The sequence below is a fragment of the Crocodylus porosus genome, unplaced genomic scaffold, assembly GCF_001723895.1.
Source record: "Crocodylus porosus isolate Cpor-Errol unplaced genomic scaffold, CroPor_comp1, whole genome shotgun sequence".
Lineage (NCBI taxonomy): Eukaryota > Metazoa > Chordata > Crocodylia > Crocodylidae > Crocodylus > Crocodylus porosus.
The window spans coordinates 59,949,447-59,969,097 of record NW_017728909.1 but is presented as its reverse complement, the minus strand read 5'-3'; the positions used below and the strand labels follow the sequence as shown (position 1 = coordinate 59,969,097).

General features: G+C 43.5%; 1 protein-coding gene across 1 annotated transcript in view; it reads right to left on the bottom strand.

Moving 5' to 3' along the window:
• ADGRV1 (adhesion G protein-coupled receptor V1) overlaps positions 1-18,753 on the bottom strand; it is a 466,251-nt gene extending 447,498 nt beyond the window's left edge. Inside the window, exon 1 of the mRNA XM_019532360.1 lies at positions 18,694-18,753. Coding sequence (XP_019387905.1) covers positions 18,694-18,715 — 22 coding nt within the window. The 5' untranslated portion in view covers positions 18,716-18,753. The remainder of the gene's footprint in view (positions 1-18,693) is intronic.
• Positions 18,754-19,651: the final 898 nt, after the last annotated feature.

The window sequence follows — 19,651 nt, the reverse complement described above, 5'->3', positions numbered from 1 at the left end:
AGGAGAGAGGGGATAAAAGCCTGCTGAGAAGTTTTCCCCGCGGGCAGAGTGTGGTCTTTTGTCTTCGCTCTGACCCTATTTGCAAATATACCTTTTGTGTTGCTAATAGAGTGTGTCTGAGAGTTCTTCGCCTCCCGAGAAACGAACCGCAGCAATTTCTGCAACAACAGGACTCCCCAGGTCAAATGTGTGGGGGCCAGTGGTGCGGGACAGGCAGTGGCTGCAGTAAGAAGTGGTAGATGGCAGACTGGAAGTGATGCAAGCAGCAGTGGCAGCAGGGCAAGTGGCCATGGAATAAGTACACACCCCCACCACTGATGGCGATGACCAATGAAGCACCAGAAAAGCCCTGCTTAATGTCAGCCCCACCCCGCAAATTCCCTGGCCCAGAAGTAGCCACAAGGACAAGATGGAGTGGCTCAAGTGTCAGGCCACAATCTTGAACCTGGGATCTTCCCCGACTGGTCATTCGCCCCAATCTGCCACCTCCCCAGCAGACCACTTAGGCTGGACAAAGGGAACTGAAAAACTGCATCTTGGCCGAGTCATCTACTCACCCTCTGCAACTGGAAGACCCACCCAGGATCAGCTGACCCTTTGCTCCCTTCAACCCAGAAGAGGAAGTATCTGGGCATCAGGGCTTAACATTTACTTAAACTACCTCGCTGTTTCATTGCTTGGTACTCTACTGGATCTCCACCTGCTCTCTCAACTACCAAACCAGGCTTGCCCGCAGACTCTGCACTCTGTCTAACCCTTCAGCTTCTCAACTTAGCCTCTCCCTCAACCTGATTCCTGGCTTGCTGTCCCAGTTAGGCAGCCTCACTTGCCCTCTGATTCTGCACTCTCCCAGACTCTCTAGGTTTCTGATTTGGCTTCTCAGACTCACCTCCTGACTTCTCGCATCCTTGCACTTAGATTCTACATGCTTCTCCCAACCCTGGGTAGCCACTCAAATCCCAAGCGATTCCTAGACCTGGCCACCCATGCCATCCCAGCATGATACAGATCCAGTCCATGGGCCATATGTTTGACACTCTTGCCCTAAGCCATCTTTCTGTGTATATATTTGATCTAAATTCTTATTTCTGTTTCCCTCATATCCTCTCTCATATTCCTTTGCTTCTGTTACACAGAACAGTGGCATTCTGCTTTAGTGATAGCATAACATCTTCAAAGCTTGAACTCTCCCTTAGTTTGGATATGTACAGTGCCTGGCTCCTTTTTCTCCAATGATAAGGCAACCACAGAGCTGGATTTATATTTGCCTTTTTATGGACAGTGATGTGATGAACATCCTCAAGTTTCAGTGAATTCAACAGACACTGAGATTGTGGGAACTGTACCTTAAAGAATCTGTGGCATGAACTAATCAGAACTGGATATCATTTAATGCATTGATTTATGATACACAATCCTGATCCGTTAGAACTCAGCAGCTAAATGAAGTAGACGTTTATCAGACAGTCTGGCTCCAAGTGGTCACTGAACTACACAAGTCACCGCAAGTAGAACAAAATAAGTGATCTGCTCTGCCTAGAAGCACAAATCATATTGCAGGGATGGTCTATAATGGAGATAATTTTCCTCAGATAAAGTTTCTTTGGCTGATGGAAGCAATATTATAATTTATAATTTTGTTTCAAATTTCTCTCCATAGCATGCCAAAATTTTTTGTGAAATGACAATGAGTATTAATAAAACCTCATTTTTCATAAAAGTAGGATATGTGAGCTATTGTTCAGCGAATATAAAAAATGGTCATTAGAGGCACCATGATGAGCTCTCAAATGTATTCCACAAATATATTTGTGATCTTAACCTTCCCCAGATGTTCTGGTAAACTTTGGTAAAAATGGTCACTGACAAAGAAAATGTTTATGTACATTGAAATAACACTTGTGAAAAATGTTACATTTGCAATCAGGGTATACTCATAGACTGATGGCTATTCTAATAGTAATGTTCATCCAGTAAGGTGAAAGGAACATACCCTGACCCTCATCTGGCACTAACCTCCTATAAGCAAGTCTTTTCTCCCAGGAAAGCCCAGCGATGCAGGGCCTTGCCCACATCAAATTTATTATGGTATTAATTTAAATCTGTGCATCAAAATGAGTCAAAATTTTCACTGTAAAAACTTAACAACAAGCTGCCTACAAACAAGATGGAGGCTAAGAATTATCCATAGGCATAGGTGGATTAATGCACAGACCAGAGGGAGGGCACGGGGAGGAAGGACAGCTCAGCGCAGACAAAACCAGCAGCCAGACCAGGCCAGGCGTGAGTGATGCAGCGGGCCATGAGGAGCAACCACACTAGACCCCTGGGAGCGGAGCTACTGGCAGCAGTGAGTGGAGTTGGATGCAGCATGTGGCCAGAACCTGCTGGCAGCAGGGCAGCCCCAGTAGAGTGAGCTCCTGGCCCAGTTTGGCCTGGCCACAATCCTGAGCATCTGTCAGGCACTGCTACAGCTGGACTAAGCCACAGTGTGGTGAGGGGCCACCCACGCATTCTTGGTCCACAGCACACGTGCCCAGTGGGCAGTAGCTCTGCACCCCCAGTGCCATCTAGCCACAAGGCGATGTTGTGCAGGGTCCTGTGCAACTGGCCCTGGGCTCTGGCCCCAGTATGGACCTGCGGGTGGGGGCACCTGCTGTTCCTGCCCCAAGCCTGAGGGGCAACACATCCTGCTCCAGACACTGCCCCTGCTGCACTGGCCAGGGATGGAGCTTGCAGCTGCAGGCAGGGCAAGGGTCAGGGGGTGGGGCCTGAGCCATTGTGGGGGCAGGCCCAGGGCCCCAATGTATCTTAATCCGCTTCTGTACATAGAAATTATGTACCAAGTAATTTTTAATCTCAAAGAAACACAAGTAAAGTTACAGACTCTTCATAGAAAAATTACATCACATAGCAGGCATACCACATGTGGCGCAGCTTGCACGCAGCTTGCCAGCTCTTCCACCAATCAGGAGAGGGTGCCTCCCCCCTCTCCTGATTGGTGCATTTACAATCCAGGGGCAGAGCTTCTAGGAGGAAGGGTCCCCAGTGAGGTTTTTGCCACCCCTTGCTCTGACTCGATCTTTTGCAATCCAAGGCAGAGTACCAGATGGCCTTTTCAGCTGGGAGACTAAACCAATGAGGGACAAGAAGAGTGGGGCCAAGAAAAGCTGGGAGGGCTGCCCCAATAGGTGATAGCCCTAGGCTCCTGAAGACACTGCTGGAGGAGCTCCCACTGGAGCCTCAGGCCTGGGAGCAGGAAGAGCCTGCTCGGACTTCACATGGCGCACACCCCAGTGCACGGAACCTTAGGCCCTAGAAGCAGTGAGAGACCGCTCAGACCTTGTCAAGGGGGACCTGCCTTAAGGTGTTCTTGAAGCATTGCCAGCCTCTTTTCTCCCAGAGACACTGGGCCTAGGCCCGGAAAAGGCAGGCCAAGCCCCACCCCTCACCTTAGCAAAAAGTGAGAGGTTGGAGGTGCCCAGCGTTGGACCCCAGCTTATGACAGAGGAACCCCCTGTGGCATGCTGGAGCAGCAGCTGGGTGCACACGGGGGGAAAACTAGCCTACCACCTTGGGACAACTGTAACGGCAGGGAACAGGTTTTGTAGAGGAGGGGCCAGAGAAAAGGGACCGTTCTGCACGCCTTTCAGAGAACTGGGTGCAAGTATACCCAATAAAATGGGGAGCTGTGACTAATATTTTGTAAACTGGTTGTACTGTGTGGGTTATGTTATATTTTAGCTGGTAAATAATTTTAAGGTTGGGGGTTTTTTGGAGGTGTCTATTTTTCTTGTTGCTCAATTCTGTTGAGTATTATATTGGGAACTTGGTACTTACATGCTGGAGGCCTGCATGGGATCATCCTGTGGGTCCAGTGGCTTACTTTAAAGATCGCAGGCTCCTGGGTAAGGGGGCCACTCTCAAAGCATACCCTGCACAGCCCCATTTCCAAATAGAGTTATAAGTAGGTGTATGTATATGAGTTTATACTGGTTAATTTTCTCTAATATCATCTATTATTTGGGATATAGATGTATATAGTTGTATATAATTCTTTAGATGTTAAAAAACTCTGTATATAGTTAAGAACCCTTTGTGTGGTGTGGCTCTTTAGAGAATAGAGGAATTTGTACTGGAGTCACAGCATCCCTCTCACAGCACTGTTGCCTGCCAACCTATCCCATCCAATTAAGGACAAGGGCACACCCTTGGGTATACCCAGGTTACAATCAGAAAAAAAGACAATTTTAGTTCATTAAATTATTTGCACCAAATTATTCATATAACCCTACCGTGCAATTCAAAACACATGCGGAAATGACTGAGGAGACAATATCAGTGTCAATACAACTGTCATGCCTACAAAAGCAATGATCCATTTTACAACCTACTTGCAATCTGTTTCATTATTTCTGACAAGTGTGTCATCCAGTAAAACAATTTTTGCTTGAGGAATTCTGCACCACCATGAACTGAAATTTACTTTTCCTGGGTGCAATCCTGAAAGCTTTCCATTGGCAGAAGTCACATAGGTTTTAATGGGACTTCTGCGTATAAAAGAAATTTAGGTAAATCCCCATGTGTTTCAACATTACTAACCAATATAGAGTGGCCCAGATATTACTCCTGTGGAGAAGCCCCTAATTTTTTTTAATTGTTTTGGAAATTATCTAACACCTGGGAACAAAAGATTTTGCAGAGTGTTTTAGCGAGAGATTTTTATTGGCTACTCAATGGGGGACTGGCCTCATGCTCACTTGCTGAGGGATTGTGTAGATGACAGTAAAATATTGCATCATGCTTCTACAAATGAGTCTAGGCTCCTCTGGCAAACAAAGTTCTTTGGGTAAATCTGATATCTTTTATTAGACTAACTCAAATAGTTGGTCTAATAAAAAGATATCAGATTTGAGTTGGTCTAATAAAAGATATCAGATTTACCCAAAGAACCTTGTCTGCCTAAGTCTTTAGACCAACACAGCTACAATCTATACCCCTGTAGGCTACTCTGGGAACTTTGAGACAGTATGAGGACAGAGAAGGCTACATCCCACATTTATCTTATTTTTTCTCCCCAATTTAAAATGTATTAAACCTTTTTTAATGTGGGGCCGGATCATGAACTTTATCACCCAGTGGGCCGTCGAGCCACATTCAAAGGCTTCACAGGAAGCGGTATCACATCACCCCCCTAAAACGAAAGTACAGCGTTTACTTCTGTTTCCCGTCGCAGCACCTCGGGTCTCAGAAAACAGCTCGGAGGGCCACATGTTGGACAAGCCTAGTATATACTATAGACCCCTCAGGTATGCAGGTATGGAAAAGTTAGTGCATTCACTTCAGGATTAAGATTTGCAACAACTAAAGCCTTTTTGCACAAGCCATGCAAAGGGAAAGAAGGTTATTTCCAATATCCCCTGTATTTCCATATCCACACAAGATCCTGTCACAATCTGGCTCTTCCACTCAGGAAAATGTTCTCAAGCAAAGTCACTACAAAAACCTGCGTAAGCCAGCCATGAACTGCTCACACTTAGAGGCTCCAGAGTTATAACAACAGGATTTCAAATAAAATAAAAATAAACAAAAATCTGTATTTGGAAAAGCATGTAGTAGCATACACTAGCTTCTAACTAGGAGGAACTAGAAAGAACCTTCCCCTATGGACAGAGCACCTCATAAATTCCCACTACGAGGTTCCTTCCATCACTCTTTGTATCCTTTCATATGCAACAATCAGGGTCAGGAGACTGGACTGGTCAAATTAGTAAAACAACTCCAGCATTCCTATGACTCCAAAGAAAGGTGATCTATATTTGTGCTAATGCATAATTACCACCTAGCAACTTAACTCTAAGATATTCTAGTACAAAAACTCAGAAAATTGAAAGGAAAGAAAATTAAAAAAAATAAGAATTAAGCATCTTATATTGTCAGCTTCCTTAGGATTACTGCTCTTAGTTCACAAATGATTTCTGGGGTTTCTGTGTCAAATTGTTCTCCACATTATGAACATTATCTCAAGCATATTATCACAGCTGGAATGTGAACTATAGTAGAAATTGTACAGACTCCAAGACATCTACATAGCCTGCAAACAAAGGCATCAGCTACACTGAACACAGGAGTTTGTTGACCTTTTAGCTTCAGCTGTTACCTTGTCGTAGACTTAGCAAGTATCTTCCCACGGTGTGCGACTCAAGTAAATAATACCGAAATATGATCCATAGGGGGCAAGGTTACAAAGTTTAGAATTACTTGAATTCTATTACTAGGGGACATTCTAAAACTATAGAATTACTCCTGTGGAACGAGAGACGTTTTATAATCATACTATCAATTATTCAGATGGTGAGTATTCTTCCCCATTACATTATTTGTTCCAAGATTTACTTTGTACAACCTGCCAAAATAGCCTTTTTGTGTATGTATATTAAACATATAATATAAATCTTTCAAATATAAAAGATCACAGCTAGAAAGAATAACAGAAATCAAGACTTGGAGCAATGGAATCAAAATACTATCCAAGGAGTCACCACAGACTACTCTATTTCATCCAGTTAATAAACACAGTCTTGGCTTGGTATACTAAGTCCCTGGTGCTGCAGACTTACACATAGACTTAAAACTGACATAACAGTGGGTAGTCCCATCCTACTCACATATATAAAGTTAAGCAAAGGGCATAAATTATTTTTACTGAGAGACAAGAATTACACTTCCCTTTATCTCAATGTACAACAAAATTATTGGTAATTTTATCCTTGACTCTACAAATTTATGTTACACTCTTCCTGTTTTTCATACTAAAAATACTAAACTTTAATCACAATTAAATATTTTTTATTCATTGCTAGATGATTAATGTCTACTACTGACTTGTCCAACATGCAGCCTGCCAAGTCGTTTTCTGAGCCTCAAGGTACTGCTACAGTTCCCACCCCTTGTGCCACCCGCAGCCCCATAGCAGCTTCCTAATGGCTGCTGAAGGGTTGGGGAAGGAACAAGGTTCCCACACGCAGCCCACAGCGAGCAGTGCCCCACAGCAGGGCCTAGGCACACATGCTCTCCCTGGTGCCTGGACAACTTACTGGGAATCCCTGAAAGCAGGCGGAGGTGGTGGCGTAGGGCAGGGGCTCAGCGGCAGAGCCACACGGGGCCAAGGCGGGAGCGGTGCAGGCACATGTGGCCGCCGGGGCAGTAAGGCAGGCGGGCGGCAGAGCAGAGGGCGCTTTTCCCCGCACATCCCAGGGAGGCTGTGGCCAAGATGAGGAGGAGCCTGGACTGGGGCTCCTGCGCACGACAGCAGCTCTCCCTGCCCTGCTCTGTTCAGCGCCCAGCTGCAGCTGCGGCCATGCCCAGCTTAGCTGTGAGTCTCTCTTGCAGCCTCTGGCACGTACCAAGGAGCCCCCGTTCCCTCCTCCCTCCCCACCCACCCACTGCAAGGCAGCGAGTGGCAGAGGCTGCAAAGCGCCACGCAGGTGTCTTCCGCTGAGACGCATCCCTCCACCTTTGATTAGTTTCCACTCTGGCTGATATCTTTTCCACATTTGATCTGTCGACTTGCATTATGCTTCTTTCACTAAGCATAATGCAAAAGTGTTTATTTTAGTCAATTGTTTGGTATTATTTCATTGTTGCTTTTATATTGTTTTTATTTTGGATTTTAAACCACATTTCCAGACTCATTTCATTGTCACTTCCTGCAACTTCATTGGCATCAAAGGTCACGTGACATCACTTCCAGATGTGATACCACTTCCTGTGAGGTCTTTGAATATGGCTCGCCAGCCCACTGGGTGATAAAAAGTTCATGATCCGGCCCCACATTCAAAAAGTTTGGACACCCCAGGTCTACTGGGTATGAGTCTAGCACTTTTAATCCCTCAATGATCTTAGTCAAAACTGAGGACTTTAAAACAGAACTGAAAGTCTAATCAAAATGCAAGCTCTCTCTCTCAACTGACACCCAGGAAAAAGCCAACCTATTAAAATGGGTACTTTGCGTCAGTCTTTCATGAGCCCCATGGGATGCCTATGCCCGCTACGGGACAGGGAAGTCCGGGTGAGGGAGATCCCCTGCCCTCCATTAGTGCTGACCTTGTGAAGGAACACCTTGAGAGGCTGGATACCTCAAGTTAGTCGGCCCTAACAATCTACACCCCAGGGTACTCACAGAGCATCACAGCCCAGCCCCTGGCACAGATCTCTGAAAACTCCTGGCGCTCTGGTGTAGTGCCCGAAGACTGAAAGAAGGCCAATGCAGTGCCTGTCTTCAAGAAAGGGAGGAAAGTGGATCCGGCCAACTATAGGCCCATCAGCCTGACTTCTATCCCGGGGAAGATCTTAGAAAAGTTTATTAAAAAGGCCATCCTTAATGGACTGGCCAACACCAACATCCTGAGGGATAGCCAGCATGGGTTTATTGCAGGTAGGTTTTGCTTGACCAATCTCATTTCCATCTATGACCAGGTAACCTATCACCTGGACTAGGGGGAAGAGATTGATGTCATATATCTTGACTTCAAAAAAGCCTTCGATCTGATATCCCATGATCACCTCTTGGAGAAACTGGCCAATTGTGGCCTTGGGGCCACCACGATCCACTGGCTGAGGAACTGGCTCTGTGGTCAGACCCAGAGGCTAGTAATTGATGGATGTCAATCATCATGGTGTCCTGTGACCAGTGGGGGCCCCCCAAGGCTCTGTCCTTGGACCCATATTGTTCAGCAACTTGATTAATGATCTGGACACTGGAGTCAGAAGCAGACTGGCCAAGTTCATCAGTGACACCAAATTTTGGGGCAAAGCATCCACGCCAGAAGACAGGAGGGTGATCCAGGCTGACCTGGACAGGCTCAGCAAATGGGCTGACAAGAACCTGATGGTGTTTAACACTGAAAAATGCAAGGTTCTCCACCTTGGGAAGAAAAAACTGCAGCATCCTTATAGGCGTGGCAGTGCTATGCTGGATAGTACTATGGAAGAAAGACACTTGGGGGTCATCGCTGACCACAAGATGAACACGTGCCTGTAATGTGATGCTGCAGCTAGTAAAGCAACCAAAATGCTGGCTTGTATCCATAGGTACTTCTCAAGCAAATCCCGAGATGTCATTCTTCCCTTGCACTCAGCCTTGGTGAGGCCACAGCTATAGTACTGTGTCCAGTTTTGGGCCCCACAATTCAAAAAGGATGTGGAGAAGCTTGAGAGAGTCTAGAGAAGAGCCACACACATGATCAGAGGTCAGGAAAACAGACCTTACAACAACAGGCTGAGAGCCATGGGCTCTTTAGCCTAGAAAAGCGCAGGCTCAGGGGTGATCTGATGGCTACCTATAAAGTTTACCGGGGTGACCACCAGTACCTGGGGGAACATTTGTCATCCCTTGGGGCGCTCTGGTGAACGAGGTCGAACGGTTATAAACTACTCTGAGACCATTTCAGGCTGGACATAGGAAATAATTTCTTTATTGTCCAAGCCCCCAAGGTCTGGAACCTGCCATCAGAGGTGGTTCAAGCAAGCACCTACACTGAACACCTTCAGGGGTAAATTGGATGCTTATCTTGCTGGGATCCTATTACGTCAGCTGACTTCCTGCCCTTTGGGTGTGGGGCTGGACTCAATGATCTTCCGAGGTCCCTTCCAGCCCTAATGTCTATGAAATCTATGAATGTCCACAGCTCAGATGGGTGTAATGAGTTCAAGAGAGGGGTAGGATCACCCTTTGTGACCCTGCAGCTCAGGAAGTGAGTGAAACATTATAGGCCGACATTTATAAAGGTCAGTTTGGGCTACATAAAACCATAACAAGGAAATTTTGTGATATCAATGGCACTCAATAGAACGTTACATGCTAGAATCCTGGATAATAATCCATAGAATCAAGAATAAAAGAATCTAGCTTCCAAAAGAAATAAAGTGTTTTACAATAAACTAAAATCCTACAAATCCCCAAATTATATTCTCATTAAACATTCAGTTTAAAACTCAACTGTTGCTTACTAATTCTCTTTCGTAGGTAACACATAGGCGAGAAACAGACATTGCATTTGTCCCTGGACAAATTATGCCTGTGTTTGTCCCAGAATAGAAATATCCTGAGACCGGCATGTGTACACATTGCCCTCCTAAGCAGGCAGCTGAATGCACTCCCACTTTTCTGCCACTGATTCAATGACGCAGTCCCAAGATAACTGCTCAGACGCACATTGTGATGTTCCAGGATAAAATGTTAGTACTCTTTATCTCAAACTTTTTTTTAGGATGTATTCCAAAACAATAGATATAGGTGTCTGATAAAATGGTTTATCCCATGACAAATGCCATGCCTGTTTTCAGCTATACATTTTCTTAGCTTGGTATAGTATTTTCTGAAACACAGGTAAGTTTGTGCTGAAGGAGCAGAGTCCCAGAGTGGGTCTGAAAGGATATCCCCTGATCAACATAGTAGTTTACAGAAATGTTGCAAATCCTGAATATGTCATGGATCACTGACCATTGTGCTGGAGCCTCCTTCAAGTCATGTTTACTGTCACCGAAAAAAAAGGTTGTAACAAAAAGCAATAATTTGGTCTATGGCATGGATTGCACTGAACTGAAAAAAAAAAAAACACAGCACACCTGATTTTCAACCATCACATGCTGCCAATCTGCAACGGTAGTGATGCCCTGGGAGAGGCCATAGTTTAAGAAGATGATGTATGACACATTTTTCACTTCAAAGACATGCAAGCCAGAAGACAAGAATCACTGCATTATGCATGCAGCCAAGAACATGGAAAAAGAGTGGCACATCTGACAGTTTAGAAAGACAGCAGCATGGCGACCACCTGGGATTGCCTACAGAGAAATCCCTATTCTCAGTAAAGTTTACGGTACTTGGCACCCAGCAGTATTCCCCAAGGCACCTGGAGACAGAAGGCAGTGTTTCCTCAAGTGAGTGAAACATACTGGTTGGAACAGCACAGGAAGACTTACAGTGTCACCTCCCTGCCAAACTTGCACATTAAATACAGCATTCTCAATCTAGCCCCTTTCATAAGCAATGAACTTGACAAACATTGAGACATATTCAGTTATAAAAATGTAATTTTAAAAACTGTAACAATGTAATTTTATAACAAAAGAATTATTACTAATAAGTATATAGCATCTCCTGTATGTGTTGTAATAATAATACAATTTTATAAAGTTAAATAGCTTCAATTCATCAAGATTCAAGACATTTTCCAAAGAATGCAAGGACTGTGCCTACAAAACCTAGCATTTGAATAGTTTGCTTTGTCCCAGTTTTTCTTCCCCTTACCTCACTCTGATGGGAGAGCAGAACTGGCTGGACTACTTCAAAGACATTACAGCTTCAAAAGGACATCTTGCTACAGAGAAAGAGGGCCTACTGTCTCTACCTGCAACTTAAGGGAGGAAGTAAGAGACTTACCTGAGCCTGGCAATGACACTGGTCATAGCTCTCTCTGCTCCTCTCCTCCGCAGTCTAGACCTCCATGTTGACTACAACATGTTGGTGAAGAATCTGTTCCTGCTCTGAGTTTTCCATGCAGACCTTCTCCCCCTAGCACCCATCTCTAACAGTACCTACTCCCTACTTCTGTCTTTACTGTAGGAGGAGTCGCTCCAGGTATATACCTATACTCCTCTTTTTAATACTGAATATTGGAAAGCGCCTGACTTTATACCCCCATACAGGGCGACGTGTCTACATGTAATCGCCAGCTACTTAGCTGTAGCAGCACGCTCTGGTGATATAGTGCAATGCTATGGCGATGTAGCGGCAAAATATAACTGTGCTCCACACACACAGCACAGTAACTACCCATACTGAGCTGTGCTTTAGTACTTCCCAAAAGTACTTCCAAAAGGAAGTACCTAAAGCATGGCAATGTGTAGATGCGCCCACATATTACCAACTGCAAGGATCCCTGAATTGGATTTCATTATCCTGGAGTTCCCCAGCTAAGCGGCTACATGCTGCCCACCCACTGCTACTTCATTACAGAGCCTCCGCAGGCTCCCTCTCAGATGCCAAGAGGGTTTATTTGCATTTGAAGGAGAGCCTTTTCAATTACACCAATATTAGTCACTTATTTTCCCTGACCTTTTCTTTTTAACACAATTGTATGACTCTAAAGCTTCATGCAAACTCACTAACCTGATATGTAGCTCTGACCATATAACTATTGATGTCCTTGAAAACATCTCCACATGAAAAATCTTGTTTCTTGAATTAAGACCGAAGGCACCCATCCTTTATTGAATACATCTTGTCCTAAGGAAGGAAAGAAGCTTGAGCTACCTGCCATCAGATTTATATCTACTAACCAGAATGTTAAACAGACCTAATATATGGTATTAGGCACGAACCAAGGTGTTAATGTTTCTCAGTTAAATGCAAAAGCAGGAGCCTGAAAGAAGGCTAAAGCCATGTGCCCTTTTTGTCCAAGTGCTGGAAACAGGAGCATGGTAATTCAGATTCCCCTTCTGGTAGTTTTTTCTTTTCACTCTTTTAGAAGGACATAAATATTCCACATTATTCCTTTGATGTGCTCCTTACTATTCCTGGGTATGCAATGATCTCAGAAAAAGTGAATTTTGTTTGATAAATCAGGTAGATCTTGGGACTCTGAAATCATAGTCTGCTCTGCCTATTCTCCTCAGGAGTGCCCCATTTTCAGGAAGTGATGAATAAATGAATTTATCACTTTGCCTTGCCAAAGACAAGCAGGCAATGACAAGCATGCAGTGCACAGGTGGACCACTTTTTAACTTGTTGGGCCTAAGAGAGGACAATATAATAATAATCATTAATACTAAGGACCAGATGCTGTCTTACTTATTTAAAGTTGAATCACAAGTCATTACAATTAATTACTCAGCTGGAGGTCTTCTATATTTGTAACATAGTCTAATATAATGCAACGAATAAACAAACTTAGGCTGAAATCTGCTAAAACAACATATGTACTAACAAGAAACAGCATACTAAGGGTCAATGTTTGATCTTCCCTGGACCAAGTTTATTCCAGCGTAATTCCATTCATTTCAGACAAGACATTCCTGATCCATTCTGGTGCAAGTAAGGTCAGAATCTCTGCACAGTTATAACCAAAGTGCAGTAAAATACTCTACACTGTAACCAGTGGCAAAGCAGAATAGGTGTACAGGGGTGCATGTGCACCCGAGAGGACTGGTGCACCCCCTTCACAGACAGTACTCCCTGCTTAGGCGACAGGTGGGGGGCAGGCAGGAATGCCGCTGCTCCGCCTGCGAGCACCGGCTGGGGAGTCGGGTGCCAGAAGAAGCACTGCTGGCACTTCCAGATGCCCTGTTCATGCTTCCTGGTCAACATGATCAGCCGCAGGGGGATACCCTCCCCCGGTCGCTGACTGGCCGCTGGGAAGACATGTGCCCCCCTGACATTAGGCACCATTTGCCCATGGCTGTAACTGATTTAATGGTTAGCAGCATTGCTTGCAGTATTGTGGGTACATAGTATAATTCTCACTTAAGTGGAAGGCTAATCAAGTAGTACATACCAATTCCTTTAAAACCTTACTTATGAGAAAAATTCATTTTCATGCAAGGAATGCCACTTAAGTCAGTTGGTATCTCATACTGGTAAGACTAACTCAAATAATGATTTGCGACATTAGTGCCTTGTTCCTCAAATGTGGCACATAACCTGGCCATGACGTAGCAAGTGCTGACATTCCACTTCTGAAAAAGTGTATTATAATTTATATAGAGATATATTTTTCTACTTAACTGCAAAGATTCCTAAGTGTACAAAACAATGCAGCACTTACCCTTTACTTCCAAGTGATTTTTATTCTGTTGTGGTCTGTCTCACGTGCTTTTTTACACAACTGAGCCAAACAGATGCATAAGACCCAAGATATCACTGATGCTTTGTCTCCAAAATTTCCACTGATTGCCATATAAATTGCAGATGCTCAACATATTTCAGGAACAGGTTCTTAAATAGTTTTGAGCCAGAAACGTAGCTGTTATAAGTTAGCTATATAGATTTCCAGGAGGGCGAGGGGAGAGAGGACCTGTGGGTCCGGTTCCTAAATTTTGAAAAAAATTCCCTTTGTTTCTGAGGCTTGGTAGTTGCTATCAATACCTCAAGTTTATCATCATATTTTTATAAAATATGCCATGTAAATTAAAGCCCTCAAATTATTACCTTGTATGGACTGCCCACGTATCACAGGAAATAAAACATTACTGGATGCTGAATTTTGTGTTAATTAAATTTCTCTCTCTGGCTGGAATGCATTGAAAAATAAAGTATACAATCCTCCTCGGCATACTGCCTCTTGCATAATGATCATATAGAAAAAAAAGATTTGTAAGGTGCAGAAGTAAATTATAGCCCCGTGGTAAGGATTAAAGGGTATTATTTCACATATACTGACATCTTACCATGTTACTTCCTTGCTAGAATAAAATTACTCAGTGAATGGTTCCTGACATCATAAAAGTGCATTCTTAACTATAAATCTTGTATTGAATAAATTACAATAATAAATCCAAACACAGCTCGCTTATGTGCTTAAATGTATTTCATTTATTACAATAAAATAGAGAATAGCATATTTCTTATAGATGTCTTTTACAAAGTCCCCAAAAGGATTCCTCTCTAGAGAAGAAAAAATTATATTTGCATCATTTTAGAACTGATGGTTAGCATGAGACTTCCTCTCCAATCTATATTATGAACTAATCCCTTATACCTGTGCAATCTATTTTAAATCAAGCATATAATAAAGTGGCTGTGTATTGAAGAGAACTCTGTAGTGAAAGCTGTCTGGGTTCCAAGACTCCTCCCACTATCTTTGTCAAGTATTGTGGTTTTCTTAGCTTTTCTAAACCTTTTAACCTATGCCACATTTAATAATCACTATTTAATAATTATAATCATTCCCTTATTAGCTGGGTATTTCATATTCCTTATCCCATGGCACCCTGTTGTTCAAGACAAGGAAATCTCTTTGTTGATTAGTTATTTAAGACCTGCAACAATAACTATGCTGGAAAGAAAGGTATTTGAGAGGATTACACAGGGCTAGTTCTCAACAGCACCAAGCCGAGAGCAGCAAATTACAAACCCAAGTACTTCATTGCATGTAACCAAATTGGCTGGTTGAAATGCTAATTGCCTTTCAGTAAAGCTAAAGACAGACAGGGGACCTTGTGCTTCAGAGAATGACATGCATTTTTTACCCCACTTCTGCACCATTGTCTTGCTGAGAATTATTCAAAATCTATTCATAAAGGTAGCTCTTTCCCTAACCTTTAAAAATGTGGGAAATTTCTAAAGCTCTGACCAGTACCTCAAATCTGTTGGTCCGCCAAACCCAGAACAGATGGCCAAATTAAGGCCATGTTAAATCCCTTACAAAGTAAAGCTTGAAACCATTCAAAGCGGAACTATATCAGCCCAGTCCAGGAAAGTGACAGAGGAAAATGGTTTCTTGTGGTAGCTAGCCATTCAAGAATGCAAACACAAATAAACATAACATTTTATGTCTGAAAAATATAACAGGCAATACTAGATAACCAAAATATCTTAACATATAAGCAACGCTATGACGTTTTGGAGGAAACTGAATTTTTAATGTACTGAAAAATTTACTCGCACAGAAATTGCACTACATATAGAAAATATCTTCCAACTTGGATAATTCAAATAGTGAACAGCAAAATGCCTACTTAAACCAATAGCAAGATTTTATCCTAGAAGAAATTCTTGTTATTTACCACAAATCCCCTAATTTAGTGAAAGCGAGAACAATTTTTAAATAGCTTTAAAAGAAAATATAGAATGCCAACAAGTCACTTCTTCCTAACATCTCTGCTTCTTATTTCAGTATTTCTACAAATACTGCCTAGTTCTCATAGATGAACCCTAGATCAAACTCTTATTCCCACAAAAGATCCCACTCAATTTCAGTGGACTACTTGCACAAGTAAAGCCTTCTTATATAGGGAAGGCTTCTCAGGAATAGGACCATTCATGATTTAGCTGCAGTTTTCAAAGAAAAAAGGTGACAATGCCCCCACCTGGATTAGGCTGAATAATCTACCATGGTTATTCACACTGGCAATTCCTCTACCCTAAGGAACTAAGACATAACTCACAATAAAGCACAAAAACTTCCCAGAAATTCAGTGAGTGCTCTGAATGTCTAACATTCACAGTATGCAATCTGTGAGCTGAACTTGACAATGAATGTGTTAACAAGAACAAATACTGTTACACACATGCCAAGCAATGTTCAAGACCATGGCTGTTCCTATGAGAGAAAGCACTCTTTCCAGGAGTGCTACAATCTAGGGCCCAGATCTGGTAGGATGTGCACACATGTAATTTTATGCAAGCAAATAGTACAATGAGAGTTAAGCATGTAACTTTACACACAAGTAGTCTTATTAAGCCTTTGGAAGATCAGGGCCTAGTATCTTTTTGTAGAGTTTCAACATAATAATATGTATTTGATCCCTCCTAAAAGTATTTAAGTTTTATATCCCTTATATTTCTTGAAGGGACATTTTATACATGGGCAACAATATTAAGCGCACACTACATGAGGGTGCACAAGAAAGCAAATCACAGAGTGCTACCTAGCAATAAAACAAAGTAAATTATCTTGGACTTTTAGTTCAATGGATCTAATGTATAGTAGATACCTTTTACTACCCATAAAAACTTAGACTAAGAGATCTTTAACATTATTTCAGACAGTTTAGTATATTCCTCCTTACTGAAGTTATTTTAAAATATCTGAGGAATGTTTTACTGAAGTTAATCACATTAGGTGATGCTCCAAGCAGGAATAGCAATAAAAAGGTGAATTTTTGAACTGCTAATTTTTAATTTTTTTTTTAATTGTCTTTCTTTTTCCCCCCCCCCCCCACAGATTGTGGCCCAGATCTTACATATCTCAGTAGCTTTACTCATGTGACCAATCCCATTAACATGTCCATTGCTTAATTGCGCAAACCTCTTATCTTTACTCTTGCAAAGGCACTACTCTTCATCAGAGACACTAGCACTACTAACATGAATAATGTAAAGCATGTGTGTAAGCACTGACCCCTATATCTGTGAATATTCTTAACAGAAACCTAAAGGCAAGTAAAAGCAATGCTTTAAGCAAAAGGATGTCATGTATGTTCAATGGTTTTCAACTTTTCTTGTAGTTGGCACCTGTTTCCTTAAAATTAAGAACAACAGAATGCAAAATATTGGTAACAGAAAGAAATATTTTAAGTCCGATTCTGAAACCTTTATTGGAAAAATGGGCAACTGTTTCCCTGTCTTTTCTACCTGCCTTCAAAATCCAAGCTTATTATAACCTTGTAGTCCTAGAAATCTGGCTAGCACACAAAGTGAACAAGACAAATCGCAGCAAAGCTAATGCCAGTTTTCTCATTAACCTTAACATGAGCAGGATCCAGCCCATAGTCGCAAGGCAATAATCATGCACTTTTACTATTGGTGTTAACATGCCCGTTCACAAGTAAACTCACTACAAAAGCAGTGTTTTCAACGTAAAACTACTAGAACACAAAGACTACATACTAATATAGCATTAAGATTAGAAAATAAACATCAACAGCTAAGAAAATTAAGATAACACTTTATTCTTAACTGATGTAGTAATAAAAAAAAAAAGACTTGCATGGAATGTTAGTTTTAACTTTAAAGATCCTGATATTTGCTCATTTTCAATTCCAACCTTAATATTACTTAAAGCATATTATCCCACCAAAACTGAATCTTGTTTCACATATAAACACTGCATACATTTTGGCGGCAGAGGTCGTTTCAGTTTTAGGGGTAGAGAGGCTATTTGCTGGATATATTCAAGTCTACCTTCAGTTATACTTACGTATTTTATACACGTATAAGATTTTCTAAATACCTATCGTTTAACCGCTAGAATAGCCCCAGAAGACATGCCCAATGTGAACTAGAAGCGACTCACCACTTTTTAGCTGCTTTATCAATGACAAGCCTCACCATTACTATCTGTTCTAGAAATCCACAGTACACATGCTAATCAGGCAATATGGAAAGTCTGGCAAACATTTCCTCTAAATCTGAGACGAAGCGCAGCAGGTTTGGCCAGAGTGAGTTAGGCGAGAGCTCCTACAGAACCAACGCAGCAAAAAGACCCAGGACCCGAGCCACTTGCAGAAGCAGTAACTTAAGTTGCATTAATGTTTCCAATGCCATCCACCCCCAAACTACAGCTATTATGGGATGCTCAGATGCCAAGCTGCTTTTGTCTTAGTTTTCTTTCTCTGGAATGTTGTACTGTTTAACGTCCAACAGAAGGAAGGAGAGGAAGGAAAAGGAGGGAAGGAAAAGGGAAAGCACAGAAAAGGAACGAATGAAGGAAAGGAAAGGAAAGGAAGAAAGTGTGCCCCTCTCCACCCCTTTTTGATGTTATTTTACTCCTTTAAAACAGTCTGTCTTCTTGTCAAGTCTCCTCAGAGGTGTGAAAGGACACCCCCCGGCAGTACGCGCTGCCCGCCCGGCTCCGCCGCAGCCGCCTCACCGCGGGTCCTGCCGCAACAGGTGCTGCCGAGGCTGCGGCGGCTCCGGGGCCGCTCCCAATGCAGGCCCCCTCTCTCCTCCCCCTGCCAGACACCTACCTAGAGCCGGGGACATGGGCATCCGCTCCTCCGCACTCAGCCAGCCGCCCGCCGCCCGCACGCTCCCAGTCACTCGCACATTATGCATCCCCCGGTCTCCCGCTCCTCCCTCCTCTCCGCGCTGCGGCCGGCTCTCTCCTCCCCGCCGCCCAGGCACAGAGGGAGGGGGAGAGCCCCGCTCCCCTGCCCCGCGGCAGGTCTCGCGGCCCGGCCCCTCCAGGGCGCCGCCGGGCGTCTAGGCGATTATCCACCCAGCTGGGACTTCTAGTCTTTTCTCTCCCCGAGGACTGCAGAGGGAGAGCTGGCTGTGCTTGGACCCAGCCACATTTTTTGGCTCCATGCCCCCACAAGTCAGCCCCTGTAACAATCTGGAGCCCGGGGCTTCCCGCTGCACCGAAGTCCTGGATGCGGCACCTGTGCCTTGTTTGATTTTGGCAGCAGTCAGCCACCTGTCACTACCTAAATAGTGATGAGTGGTGGATAGCTGGAGGGCAGAGTGATCCAGACAAATTGGAGCACTGGGCCAAAAGGAATCTCAAGAGGTTCAAGGAGGATAAATGCGAAGTCCTGCACTTAAGACAGAACAAGCCTGTGCACCAGTAGAGGCTGGGGGCCGACTGGCTGGGCAGCAGCTCTGCAGAAAAGGACTAGGGGGTGACAGTGGACAATAAGCTGAACATGAGCCAGCCATGTGCTCTTGTTGTCAAGAAGGCCCACACCATACTGGGCTGCATTATCAGGAGTGTTGCCAGTAGGTCAAGGGAAGTGATTATTCCCCTCTGTTCAGCACTGGTGAGGCAACATCTGGAGTACTGTGTTCAGTTTTGGGGCCCCCACTACAGAAGGATGTGGACAAATTAGAGAGAGTCTAGAGGAGGGCAACAAAAATGGTGAAAGGGTTGGGGGGGACATGACTTATGAGGAAAGACTGAGGGAACTGGGCTTATTTAGAGAAGAG